This window comes from Erpetoichthys calabaricus, chromosome 6, assembly GCF_900747795.2.
Source record: "Erpetoichthys calabaricus chromosome 6, fErpCal1.3, whole genome shotgun sequence".
Taxonomy (NCBI): domain Eukaryota; kingdom Metazoa; phylum Chordata; class Cladistia; order Polypteriformes; family Polypteridae; genus Erpetoichthys; species Erpetoichthys calabaricus.
Genome location: NC_041399.2, coordinates 11,340,798 through 11,354,991, shown reverse-complemented (window position 1 = coordinate 11,354,991; position 14,194 = coordinate 11,340,798). Strand labels below are relative to the sequence as shown.

The 14,194-nt window shown below is 43.1% G+C and overlaps 1 protein-coding gene across 2 annotated transcripts in view; it reads left to right on the top strand.

The window, feature by feature from the left end:
• The first annotated feature begins 339 nt into the window (after positions 1-339).
• Positions 340-14,194, top strand: part of LOC114653207 (E3 ubiquitin-protein ligase RNF31-like) — a 77,198-nt gene continuing 63,343 nt past the window's right edge. The window contains exon 1 of one of the 2 annotated variants that reach the window (XM_051929254.1): positions 340-497. In XM_051929254.1, the coding sequence (XP_051785214.1) occupies positions 453-497 (45 nt within the window). In that variant the 5' untranslated portion in view covers positions 340-452. The remainder of the gene's footprint in view (positions 498-14,194) is intronic. The other variant, XM_028803393.2, reaches the window with a different exon arrangement.

Here is a 14,194-nt window from a genome sequence, read left to right as displayed (position 1 = left end):
GGCGTAGCTAAAGTTAAGATTATAAAATGGGATTTTCTAATGGCCAAATATAACCAAAAATAGTTCAGATTTACCTATCAAATGTAATCCATGTGATGTGGTTTGTAGCGTACAGCAGCACATGCTTGAGGCATCTTTATCCATTACTTCACTCCGCAGCAGTGCCACTCGCAATATGGCGGCGACGTTGGCGTGTGATGCTGCTGGTCATGAGGCGTCTAGTAATTCTATGTCTATGGTTATGGCAACCGGCAATGCTTACGCCACTCCCAAAATGGCAGACTCAGCTTGCCATTTACAGCTCGACGCATGCGCCAAGGTCACAACCACACCTTTTGAGGGGCAAGCGGCAAACTTGGGTCCGTTCGCGTTTGAGTCCGTGTGAAGAACATTGCTGTCTGGTGTACGTGAACTGTTTATATGAATTCTTCTAACGGAAGGGGGATATAAAAATGTCCAGAGTTTATGATAATAACCTGAGGAAAGTTTTGTCAGAGGTGAGCAAACTGACCGGTCCTCCCGCCGGAAACTTCTATTTAATAAGTTGTGTTTATATGGTTTGTTATTTGAACCCGGCAAATGCATTGAGGTCTTGTATATGATACGCGGAACTGACATTGTTAGTTCAGGCAACCCGTCAAGAAAATAAACCGAGCGATGACGTCTGACAACATTTAGTTTTATAATGTGTAAGTTTCACATGAATAGGAAAGTGGCTGCTACTTGAGAATGTGAGATTTTGAGGAGTGTGTCTGCACTCGAGCTCCCGGAATTCGTCACAGGGCTGCCTTTTGCGGATTTCTATAGCTATAATTCACGTTATCTCGAAAAAAAAGAGGGTGGACAAGAACGTATCGGTTAAAAAAATACGAGATGAGTGGATTATCAAAATGTCGTAGAAACCGTGTCTTTTTGAGGGTTGTGCGATGTCGGTGCCTAGTACTGTCCCTTATTTATGTAGTGATCCGTGCTTTTAATAGGCTCCCCGATTTCGTATCGCAGTCAGAAAATGTGCTTTAAGGGTAGTTAAAGGGCCTTAATTGTCCTGACGGTGTCTGTGATGACCTGGTGCCTGCCACTTAATGATCACTGCTGTCACAATCTTATCATTTTCTTGTAGCCAAGTGAAGATGTATTTATGTTGCAGGATAACTAAGTTTAACTGATCCAACATATCACATACAGTATTTGATTGACTGTAGAAGAATTTGTTGTTTATTTAATTAATCTTTCATTTAAAATGTGAAAAAGGTAAAAATTTGCCTAAGCACCCCAAATGTGGATTTGTTCCGATGATGGAACTTTATTTTGTCCCTAGGGCAGTGGTTCTCAAACTGTGGGGTGGGCCCCCCTAGAATAAGAATCGAAAATATGAAAAATACATCTATTGAAACCAAAACAAATTAACTTAAACTACATTCTGACACTAGAAAAATAAATACAGAGTTAGATAAATGTCGATAAAAGTTAAGTAGGTATAATAAAATATGCATCTATGATATACCATTAATTAAAAAAGAACAAATTGGTATTAGTGGGCTCCTTTCAAAAAAAATGTTAGGGGGGCGCGATTAAAACTGTTATGAAAACTCGGGTCGCAAATACTTAAAGGTTGAGAAACGCTGCCCTAGGGAAATGTTGCTTTTTACTGACACTCAATAAATAAATAAATAAACAGAGAGAGATATAAATATATCCACACACACACTATGGTCTGATCACATACCAGAATGACTAAAAAAGAAGAAAAATGTAAATGATAATGATGATGAAATGCTTTATTAATCCATGAAAGGAAATTATGCAAAATGTACTGATTTACTTAGTGTGGTAGAAGAACTTAATAAACAAGAATATTTTCTTCATATATTTGAAATGTTAAAATGCGTTCCACAATTTAAATGTTTAAAGTCTGAATATTCTCGATTGCAATAGAAATGTGTCATTTTTCACAATTCCTGATGGAGGTCCACTGAGGGCCAGATCTCTACTAACGGATCAAAAAATATTTGTAATCACTGACCTTGAAATAGTCTAAAAAGATACCCCACATATGTTTGTTTGAAATTTTCCATGTTTTGCCTTCTGGGAGAGGCTCTTAGAGGGATAGGACCACTGGTAAAGAATGAAATGTCAAACATCTTATCATATTCATTCATGATTGGTGACCTCAAAATGTCATAAAAATGACACTCTACCTATATTACTGAGTCCCTGTTTTTAAAAGTTTTGTGAAAAGGATTGACTTTGACCCCTTGCATCCCATTAGGTGGTGAATACCTGGGGTGAGTTGACGTGGCCTGCACAGCTTCAAGCCCTTTCGATCATTTTTGATGTAAGACTGCTATTGGCTTACCCTTTATCATAAGGGTGTAATTTCCTGCACAAAATATTGTCCAGTAGTAGCCTAAATTAGAGTCCAGAGGGCCAAAAATGGGGGGACCCCAAAAAACTTGACATCTTTCATAACTAGACATCAAGATTAGTCAAGAGGTACATCATAATTCTTGATTTTCTCATACGGGTGAGTCAGGAGGTGCTGTGCAAATAAAGAAACTAAAGTGATTTCAAAGCTTTCTGAAGTTAATTGTTAAGAAAACAATTTACAGGACAAAAAGATCAAATGAGAGTGTGTGCAGAAAAAAATATACTGATGATGCTCATCTTATTCTGCCACGGATGTTAAACTGTCCAGCTCCGTGCCTACAATAGAGCCTGCTTTCCTCACCAGTTTGTCCAGGCGTCCTCCTTCTTAATGCTGCCTCCCCAGCACGCCACCGCGTAGAAGAGGGTGCTCGACACAACCGTCTTATTGCAGATGTTGAAAGACGCCAGTCTTCTAAGGAAGTATAGTCGGCTCTGTCCTCTCTTGCACAGAGCATCAATATTGACATTCCAGTCCAATTTATCATCCAGCTGCACTCCCAGGTATTTACAGGTCTGCACCCTCTGCACACAGTCACCTCTGATGATCACAGGGTCCATGAGGGGCCTGGGCCTCCTAAAATCCACCACCAGCTCCTTGGTTTTGCTGGTGTTCAGCAAATCTTAATCTTGTAAGTATAGTTTAATCTTGTAAATATAGTTTAATAAATAATACAGTGGTACCTCGGTATAAGTCCAACTTGGTAGAAGTCCTGTTTGGACGCGAAAAATTTTGCTTGGTATACAACCTTTGTTTGGAATACAACTCGCGTGCTAGAACACTACATGCTACCTTTGTTTACCTTTCTCGAGACAAAGCCAAGACTGCCTGTGGTATAGCGGGTCTGCGGCTTCAAAATAAAGGGCCAGGTTTTAAATCCGTATAGCCGTGTCGTTCTCCGTGGGCGTGATTGCATGATCGCAGGGAGTTAATGAGGTAGGTGGAGCGAGTCGCACCTGCACGTGTGGGTGCGATCGTTCTCAACTGCTTCATTGGCTTCCTGCGGCATGTGATTAAGGCACTGCGCCCACGGAGGCGCGGGTGGATGTATATATACGGGTCGGCACCAGGAACGGGGGCATAGATGGATCGAAGGAAAAGAGGACGATAAAGAAGGTTAAAAGATGGGAAAGAGCAGTCTTAGCAGGCACTCGACTCTTCTCAGCAAGGTAAAGTGAGGTTAAACTTTCATTTACTTCATCTAATTGCTTTTGTATTTATGTATTTTAGTATTAAGCAGGGGTGGCATGGTGGCGCAGTGGGTAGCGCTGCTGCCTCGCAGTTGGGAGATCTGGGGACCTGGGTTCGCTTCCCGGGTCCTCCCTGCATGGAGTTTGCATGTTCTCCCCATGTCTGCGTGGGTTTCCTCCGGGTACTCCGGTTTCCTCCCACAGTCCAAAGACATGCAGGTTAGGTGGATTGGCGTTTCTAAATTGGCCCTAGTGTGTACTTGGTGTGTGGGTGTGTTTGTGTGTGTGTGTCCTGCGGTGGGTTGGCACCCTGCCCGGGATTGGTTCCTGCCTTGTGCCCTGTGTTGGCTGGGATTGGCTCCAGCAGACCCCCATGACCCTGTGTTCGGATTCAGCGGGTTGGAAAATGGATGGATGGATGGAAGTATTAAGCAGTGTTTAAATTATTTTATACAACCCCATCAATGTATAATATGCCAATAACAATAGAATTTTTTTTCATGGGAACGGAATTAATCATTTTCCCTTTATTTATTATGGGAAAAATTTGTTTGGTATTAAGTCCTGTTTGGTATAAGTCCAAGGATTTGGAACGGATTAAAGACGTATACCGAGGTACCACTGTATTTAAAAAGCCACAGCAGCATCGCTACAGCCTTTAATTCTTTTAGGGCTGATTTTTAAAAAAAATTTTGTTTCTTTTCTCCCAGGGCTGAATATTTTTCCAAAAACTCACTTTTCTGTAAAAAGAACACAAAGCAATGGATCAACACATCAATCAACAAAAAAAAATTATTTTGACAAATGTCACTGTCTTGCATGTTGTTTGAGCCTGCATACTATGTGAATTCACATACATCTCACACACATGTTACGCAGCAAAGTATGATGACGCTCAAAGCAGCCAATTGCATTCATTGCCACGTTGCACTGCTTACAATACGTGTTGCACTGGTGCCTCCTTTTCAGTTGTCTGTTGCTGCACGCAACACAGTCAGGTTTGAACTTTTTGTCCTCGTATGTTGAAGGAAAGTGGCGCTCAGTCAGCCGGTCTGGCACTGCCCTTTGTGATGGCCTTCCTCTCTTTGCCAAAGGCATGGCAGCATACTCTGCCAGCAAGCCATCGACCACCTTCTTGTGGAAATCTGCCACAGTCATGGTGTGGTCAGTGTTTTTTTCCTGCTTGAACAATATGTAGCCATTTGCCAGTGCAACCTCATGCATGCGATGGTACACAGTGTGGTACCACTTGGTGGACTTATGGCCGTAACCGTATGATCCAGTTGATCAACTCCGGCCTTTTTACAGTTATACTCCTCCACTGCAGCTGGCTTGTCCAGCTTTCTACCTTCTGGGTTTCTCTTCTGACGAATTACTTTCTCACATGAATTGTTGGTGTGTACTGTATAGCGACAAGTCACCCGTTTGACATCATGCTATCAAGTTTTCTGCCCACATAAAAACAGAATTGTTGCCTCTTTTCATTTTAAGCCTGTCTGGCTTCAGTTGTGAAGGCATGTATCTCCTCTTCACCCTCACTGTGCCCCATGCTCTAATTCCCTTGTTCTGTAACTCCATGAACAATTCAGGTGATGTATAGAAATTGTCCATGTACACATTTCCCAAATGTTCATATCCCTGTAGCAGCCCCAGCACAACCTGACTTGTCAAGGGACAGTTCTCTCTTTGAAAGAAATACTTTCCTGTATATGTAATTACTTTCAGGCAGAAACCAGTGTTTGCTTCTGCCAGTACAAAATCCTTTATGCCATACTTTGTGGGCTTGTCTGGCATATATTGGCAGAATGTATTTGATCATTGATTCATCCACAGACAAATCACGGCCAGGCCGATAAAACTATTTATATGTTGGTTCCACAATATCAAGCAGGGGCTGTATTTTAGACGTGGGGTTATAGCCTGGCTACCCTCTTGGGATTTGCTTCTGGTAATCACAGAAATGAATAAAACTTTGCAGGAGCAAGTACTGTACCTATCACAAGGCATAACCTGTCCAAACCCACCACAGGACATTGCACGTTTGGACCAGTGGTCCCTGAGGTTATATCGCCAGTCCAGTCCCATCTCTATTTGTAATACCACAGAGCCATTCATCTCGTGTTTTGTTGTAGGTTTCCACTTTGAAAAACGTAAAAAAGTAATTTGGTGGTCAGGTGTTGCTGGAAATATAGATACCATCTAGTTTTGTTAGGTAAAGAGGCATTATGATAGTGCTTGCTTTGAAAGGCACTATTTAAAATAACGATTAATTGAATAAAGTAAAGGGGTGGCATGGTAGTGCAGTGGTAGTGCAGCTGCCTCGCAGTAAGGAGACCAGGGTTTGCTTCCCGCTGCGTGGAGTTTGCATGTTCTCCCCGTGTCTGCGTGGGTTTCCTCTGGGTACTCCGGTTTCCTCCCACAGTCTAAAGACATGCAGGTTAGGTGCATTGGTGATCCTAAATTGTCCCTAGTATGTGCTTGGTGTGTGGGTGTTTGTCCTACGGTGGGCTGACGCCCTGCCCAAGGATTTGTTCCTGCCTTGTGCCCTGTGTTGGCTGAGATTGGCTCCAGCAGACCCCCGTGACCCTGTGTTAGGATATAGCGGGTTGGACAATGACTGACTGACTGAATAAAGTAAATGCTGAACTTAATTTCAGTTTATAATGTTAACGATGAAGAACTAATATTTTTGTAATCTATTTGACATTACATGTAGTCACTGAGAACAGAAGTGAGGTTATACCAACACCCTGGTGGTCACATATTAGACATTATCTGTACATTAGTGTTACAGGGCCTTGCGAAAGTATTCATCCCCCTTGGTGTTTGCTCTGTTTTGTTGCATTACAATCTGGGATCAAAATGGATTTTCGGATGTTTAGCACCATTTGGTTTAAATAACATGCCTATCACTTTGAAGGTGTAAAAATATTTATCGCGACACAAATGATAATTAAGACCAAAACAAAACAGAAATACTAAGTGTACAAAGTCAGTACTTTGTAGAGCCACCTTTTTTCTGCGATTCCCAGCTGCAAATCTCTTGTTGAATGTCTCTCCCATTCCTCAAGGCAAAACTATTCCAACTCCTTCAAGTTAGGTGGGTTGCGTTGGTGTACAGCAATCTTCAAGTCCTGTCACAGGTTCTCATTTGAAGAAGGTATGGGTTTTGGTGAGGCCATTTCAAGACATTTCCCTTCAAACCACTCTAGTGTCACTTTACCGGTATGTTTAGGTCATCCATTGTCCTTCTGGAAAGTGAACCTTCATCCCAGTCTCAAATCTCTGGCAGACTGAAACAGATTTTCCTCAAGAATTGCACAGTATTTAGTGCCATACATCTTTCCTTCAATCCTGACCAGTTTTCCTGGTGAAAAACATCCCCACCGCATGTTGCTGCCACCACCATGTTTCACTGTGGGAATGGTGCTCTCGGCTTGATGGGGAGGTGTTGGGTTTGTGCAGCACATGGTATTTGCCTTGAGGGCCAAAAAGTTCATTTTCAGTCTCATCTGACCAGAGAACCTTCTTTAGTGTGTTTGTGGAGTTCGCCACATGCTGTTGGACAAGCTCCAGAAATGTTTTCTTTAAACAGTGGCTTTTTTCCTGGCACACATAGGCACACAACTTTTCAGGTTTTTTTTTTTATATAAATGCAAGATATTTTATTTTCATTCTACTTTGACAATTTGGACTATATTATGTCCATTACATAAAATCCAAATGAAAATCAATTTTAGATTCAGATTGTAATGCGACAAAAACCAGGACAAACACCGAGAGGGGTGAATACTTTCGCAAGGTGCTGTATTTGCTGGCAACACTCACAGCACTGATGTGGGCCTGTCTGACCTTTAAGCAGCACTATTTAATGCTTGCCAGTAAATGTCAAATTTCTTTCAGAAACCTTAAAAATATCTGTTCCTCTATCCTGGTTGGTTACATTTCTGATCTTATTCTGCCTTGCCCTTTTCAATCCAAATTGTATAGTCTTGTTGACTGTTATAACTCAGCCCTAGATAAAATATTCCTTTAAAACACAAGGAGGTCTCCTTTAAATGTTCAAGTCCACGGTATAATCCAGCGCTATAATCTATGAAGGCAGCTGGCTGACTCCTAAAGAGTGTCTCACGTAAGACTGGTCTCACTGTCCGGCTTGCAGAGATGCACTAATTGCAGCCTTGAATGATAGATAGATACTTTATTAATCACCAAGGGGAAATTCACATACTCCAGCAGCAGCATACTGATAAAGAAAATACAGTGATCCCTCGCTATATCGCGCTTCGCCTTTCGCGGCTTCACTCCATCGCAGATTTTATATGTAAGCATATTTAAATATATATCGCGGATTTTTTGCTGGTTCGCGGATTTCTGCGGACAATGGGTCTTTTAATTTCTGGTACATGCTTCCTCAGTTGGTTTGCCCAGTTGATTTCATACAAGGGACGCTACTGGCAGATGGCTGAGAAGCTAGATTGCTTACTTTTCTCTCTGTCTTGCGCTGACTTTCTCTGATCCTGATGTAGGGGGATTGAACAGGGGGGCTGTTCGCACACCTAGACGATACAGACGCTCGTCTAAAAATGCTGAAAGATTATCTTCACGTTGCTATCTTTTGTGCAGCTGCTTCCTGAAACGACATGCTGCACGGTGCTTCGCATACTTAAAAGCTCGAAGGGCACGTATTGATTTTTGACTGAAAAACAAACTCTCTCTCTCTCTCTCTCTCTCTCTCTCTCTCTATCTCTCCCTGCTCCCGACGAAGGGGGTGTGAGCTGCCGCCTTCAACAGCTTTGTGCCGCGGTGCTTCGCATACTTAAAAGCCAAACAGCCCTATTGATTTGTTTGCTAGAGATTGTTTTCTCTATCTATTTGACATTCTGTGCTCCTGACACGCACTCCTTTGAAGAGGAAGATATGTTTGCATTCTTTTAATTGTGAGACAGAACTGTCATCTCTGTCTTGTCATGGAGCACAGTTTAAACTTTTGAAAAAGAGACAAATGTTTGTTTGCAGTGTTTGAATAACGTTCCTGTCTCTCTACAACCTCCTGTGTTTCTGCGCAAATCTGTGACCCAAGCATGACAATATAAAAATAACCATATAAACATATGGTTTCTACTTCGCGGATTTTCTTATTTCGCGGGTGGCTCTGGAACGCAACCCCCGCGATGGAGGAGGGATTACTGTATTAATTAAAGAGCAATAAAAATGCAGTGCAAGTTAAAAAAAAAAATGCACACTACAACAGAATAATTGAGAGTAATGCTTGGAAGTATGACCAAAATTCTATATCACGGTATTTCTCAAAATTATACCGGTTTCACGGTATTCAATGGTATTTTTTTCCCATGCATGAGTGGCTGTTAACCATATTTTCCACTGCAATTACTGCAGTAGACTGGCTAAGAATAACCTATTCCACTGTCATGAGAATTGTACATTGTACAAGAAAACATTTTAATGTGCACACAAGTATTAATACAGGTTTGCATGGCCCCATAAAGTGATAGTTTTCAAGACGGTGGCTCTAATCACCATTGCATGACAGTTGCAGTCAAAATATCCATCCATCCATCCATTATCCACTGCTTATCTGAGGTCGGGTCGCGGGGGCAGCAGCCTAAGCAGGGAAGCCCAGACCTCCCTCTCCCTGGCCACCTCGTCCAGGTCCTCTGGGAGGACCCTGAGGTGTTCCCAGGCTAGCCGGGTGATACAATCCCTCCAGCGTGTCCTGGGTCTGCCCTGTGGCCTTCTCCCAGTGGGACATGCCCGGAACATCCCCACCCAGGGAGGCGTCCAGGGGAACCACATCAGCTGACTTCTCTCAATGCGGAGGAGCAGCGACTCCCGGATAACTGAACTCCTCACCCCACCTCTAAGGGAAAGTCCAGCCACCCTGCGGAGAAAACTCATTTCGGCCGCTTGTATCCACGATCGGACACTACCCAAAGCTCGCGGCCATAGGTGAGGGTAGGAACGTAGATCGACTGGTAAATCGACAGCCTCACCTTTTGGCTCAGCTCTCTCTTCACCACGACGGATGCCGCACCGATCCGTCAGTCGACCTCCCGCTCCATTTTTCCCTCACTCGTGAACAAGACCCCAAGATACTTGAGGCAGTAATGTGTTCCCAACCCAGAGAGAGCATTCCACCCTTTTCCGGCTGAGAACCATAGCCTCGGATTTAGAGGTGCTGACTCTTATCCCTGCCGCTTCACACTTGGCTGCGAACCGCTCCAGTGAGAGCTGGAGGTCACTGTCCGATGAAGCCAACAGAACCATGTCATCCGCAAATAGCAGAGATGAGAGCAGTCAAAATATAGAACCTTTTTATTGAACAAATTTTGCAAACAAATTAAACTATAATTTCGACAGCATATTTTCAACTATCCAAAGAGGCATTTAGACTTAGTAAAATATCCAGTGGTGCTTGTCAAAAGTTGTATTGCACTGAACATGTCTTAGAAAAGGAATAAGTAGTAAATATGTTTTGTAAACCAACTACACTTTCTGTTAATGTTAACAATCTCTGTCCACTGAACCATTAGCTATATGGATTGTAATGGCGTTCGATATCTCGATCCACTACTTGCTTTTTTTGTCGTAGGCAGTACCTCTAGCAAACGCATCTACAAGTGACGTCTGACTCGAGTGTCCCCTCGCTTTTTCAGTTTTATCTGAGGACGTGGAGGGTGCCAATCTTTGTTCCATTCATTCATGGGACTCCAAAGCATGTTTGCGACTAAGGTGGTACAGCAAATTGCTCATGTTGACAACTTTAGCTCGGCATCATTTGCAGTAAATAGTTGGTGTCTCCAGATAACAGACACGGCTCCTTTTTTCGGCAAAAGTTCTTCTGTGTCATCATGTTCAACTTTATCGTCTACTACAGGTGCAGTTTCAGAATGTTCTCTGCCCATTTTCACTGTTCAATACCTCCACTAACGCATGTACTCCGTTGCATGCGTGTTTAGCGGTGTAGCAGTGAAAAAGGTTCCCCCTTAAACAGTTTCCCGCTGCGCTGCATTCCGAACGTTGTTTAGGCTATTTAAATCAGTGTTGCGGTATAAGAAAAATCCATATCATAACAAAAATAAAAAACGTTTTTCGGTATTAACCGGTATACCTGCCAGCACTAATTGAGAGCATGTAGGATAACCTGAGAGTTTTGTTCTCAGTAGTTATTAAATTACTTCAACCTGCATCTGTCCCGATCGTTTCTTCCACTGTGAAAAATTCCTTCACTTTGTCTATGATCCAATTTAAAAACCTAAGTAATTCAACATGGAAGATGGAATACATCAGGGATCGGCTCTGAGCCCTTTCTTAGTTGTAATGGTGATGGACAGGTTGACAGACGAGATTAGACAGGAGTCCCTGTGGACTATGATGTTTGCTGATGACATTGTGATCTGTAGAGAGAGTAGGGAGCAGGTTGAGGAGACACTGGAGAGGTGGAGATATGCTCTAGAGAGGAGAGGAATGAAGGTCAGTAGGACCACCAAGACAGAATACATGTATGTAAATGAGGGGAAGGTCAGAGGAATGGTGAGGATGAAGGAGTAGAGTTGGTGAGGGTGGATGAGTTCAAATACTTGGGGATCAACAGTACAGAGTAATGGGGATTGTGGAAGAGAGGTGAAAAAGAGTGCAGGCAGGGTGGAATGGGTGGAGAAGAGTGTCAGGAGTGATTTGTGACAGACGGGTATCAGCAAGAGTGAAAGGGAGGGTCTACAGGACGGTAGTGAGACAAGCTATGTTATATGGGCTGGAGACGGTGGCGCTGACCAGAAAGCAGGAGACAGAGCTGGAGGTGGCAGAGTTAAAGATGCTAAGACTTGCATTGGGTGTGACGAGGATGGACAGGATTAGAAATTAGGATATTAGAGGGTTAGCTCAGGTTGGACGGTTGGGAGACAAAGTCAGAGAGGCGAGATTGCGTTGGTTTGGACATGTGGGGAGGAGAGATGCTGAGTATATTTGGAAAAGGATGTAAAGGATAGAGCTGCCAGACAAGAGGAGAAGAGGAAGGCCTAGGAGAAGGTTTAAGGATGTGGTGAGAAAGGACATGCAGGTGATGGGTGTGACAGAGCAAGACGACGAGGACAGGAAGATATGGAACAAGATGATCTGCTGTGGCTAACTAACTAATACAAGTTTGTCCTCCTTTTGTATTTTTCCCTGTCTTCCCTCTTCATCCACTGATGACTGTCTTCTAAGTAAATTTCCCCTTGTGTGCTGAACTGGGGCCAGCTTTATAAAGGCAGACTTTGAGGAATTGTGCTCTACCTGCTCCTTTGCAAGTTCATTTCACCCTTTAGTTTTTAGCTACAGGGAGCTTTCCAGTGTGAAGTGGCTGACCGATCAGGTATTCCTCAGTCATCACTGAGTCGTGCCATGCCAGCTGAATGGGATGGTATTATCTGCTTGTCATCCAGATATATAAGATTTCCTTATACTGTGGTTGAACAGGCAAACATCAAAGTGCAATTCTCAGCAATGTTTGGTTTTCCAAACGTAATCGGAAAGATTGACTGCATGCACATCGCTATAAAGGCTCCTTCAGAGAATGATTTTACTTATGTAAATAGAAAGCAAGTGTGCTTGGTGTGTGGGTGTGTTTGTGTGTGTCCTGCGGTGGGTTGGCACCCTGCCCAGGATTGGTTCCCTGCCTTGTGCCCTGTGTTGGCTGGGATTGGCTCCGGCAGACCCCCGTGACCCTGTGTTCGGAATTAGCGGGTTGGAAAATGGATGGATGGAAACAGAAAGCATTGTCACTCTATTAATGTGAAAATGATCTGTGATGCGACAATGCGTCTCTTTAATGTTGTGGCGAGATACAGTATATAAGTGTCTTGCCAATAATTGCAGCAGCTCGCTGCTCAAACGGTGTTAGCCCGGGGATTCTGCTACCTCCTCCAGTGGTGTTGACACTCAGACGGTAGAATGCGACTTCCCTTTTCACATCGACTTTGATATCTGACCACTTCTTTTTTTATTTTGGGCACTGTGCGACTTTCTGAACTTGAACTTTTGAGTACCTCTGCCATACTGTGCCACTCCATCAATGTCCTTGTGTTGTTTATACCACTGCTTAAGCCACCAAATTTTACATTTTTCCTTGCTTCCACTTCACTGAGCAGGACTTCTTTCTTACACATGCTTTTGCCATTATCTTTTAACAAAACACTGAATGGAAGGGACTATTAATATTGATGTGCAAATTCAGATATACAAAACTCTGGGGGGAGTCGGGGTGGGGCTGAAGACTCATACTTATTTGTTAAAATTCATACTGATTGGGATTTATAAAGGGAACGTGCGCAGAATTTTGCTTGCTCACACTTTTATGTATCTGAGTTTTTTTGTGCATACGCTTATTTCTAGTTTTGTCCAGTCGGGAACTTGAGAAGTAGAAGCCCCAGCGTGAGCGTCCTGGTCTCTGGGGAGCCCAAGTCTCGGTCTGGGGGAGCAGAACTGGAGCCAGGGATCAGAAGGCCACCAGACCACTACTGTGAAGAAGGTCAGCTGCATGTAGGGTGACTCCCCTGGCGCATAGTCTGGATGGGCGAAGCGGGGGAGTCACCAGTAAAAGAAGGCACCGGACTTTGTTTTAAAAGACTACTTCCAGCCATTGTTTTAACCTCGTTGTTTTTAAAAGGACTTTTTTTTCCAGACTAGGGGGCTCCGCCCCCTGCTCACTTCGCTCGCCAACCCCTGTGTTTGGTTTACCGGATATACAATACAATTTATTTTTGTATAGCCCAAAATCACACAAGAAGTGCCGCAATAGGCTTTAACAGGCCCTGCCTCTTGACAGCCCCCTAGCCTTGACCCTTTAAGAATACCAGAAAAAACTCCCAAAAAAACCCTTGTAGGGAAAAAATGGAAGAAACCTCAGGAAAGGCAGTTCAAAGTGAGACCCCTTTACTGTTAGATTGGGCGTGCAGTGGGAGTCAAAAAGAAGGGGGTCAATACAATACAGTACAATACATAGAACAGAATAAATCCTCAATACAGTATAAAAATAAAAATTCTAGAAGTACGGAATAGAATTTCAAATTAGATGATATCACATAATATGATTTGGATTTGTTTTAAGTCCTGGAGACCTCATTCATCAAGCTGTCTCCCCCATTTTGCCATTTCACATCTGAAATAGCACTAATCCGATGAAAGGACCCCTCATTCCCATGTCCCCATTCATCAGGGATGACTTTACCTTAGGCAGGCAATCTACAATTTAAAGAGATTGTTATTTTCTTGTGAATTGTTACATATGCATTATTTTCACTTTTACTTTAAAAACTTTTGTAAAAACAATACTTGTTTCTTTATTTCCTGCCCCGCGTGAGGTTACATCTCTTTCTTCCCAGACGTATAATACTGCTCCTGTTGTGAAGGGTGTTGCGGCTGAACGTACGCTAAGGTTATGCCTTTGGATCATTTGCTGTCTTTTTGCTGCTTGCTAGCTGTCTCTTCTGCCTGTCGCATGTCGTTGTTTTAAGAGCTCGGAGCACATGATGCTTGCCTGCCAAAAGCAGTTAAACAACTGCTAGCTTAGAGGTCTGTT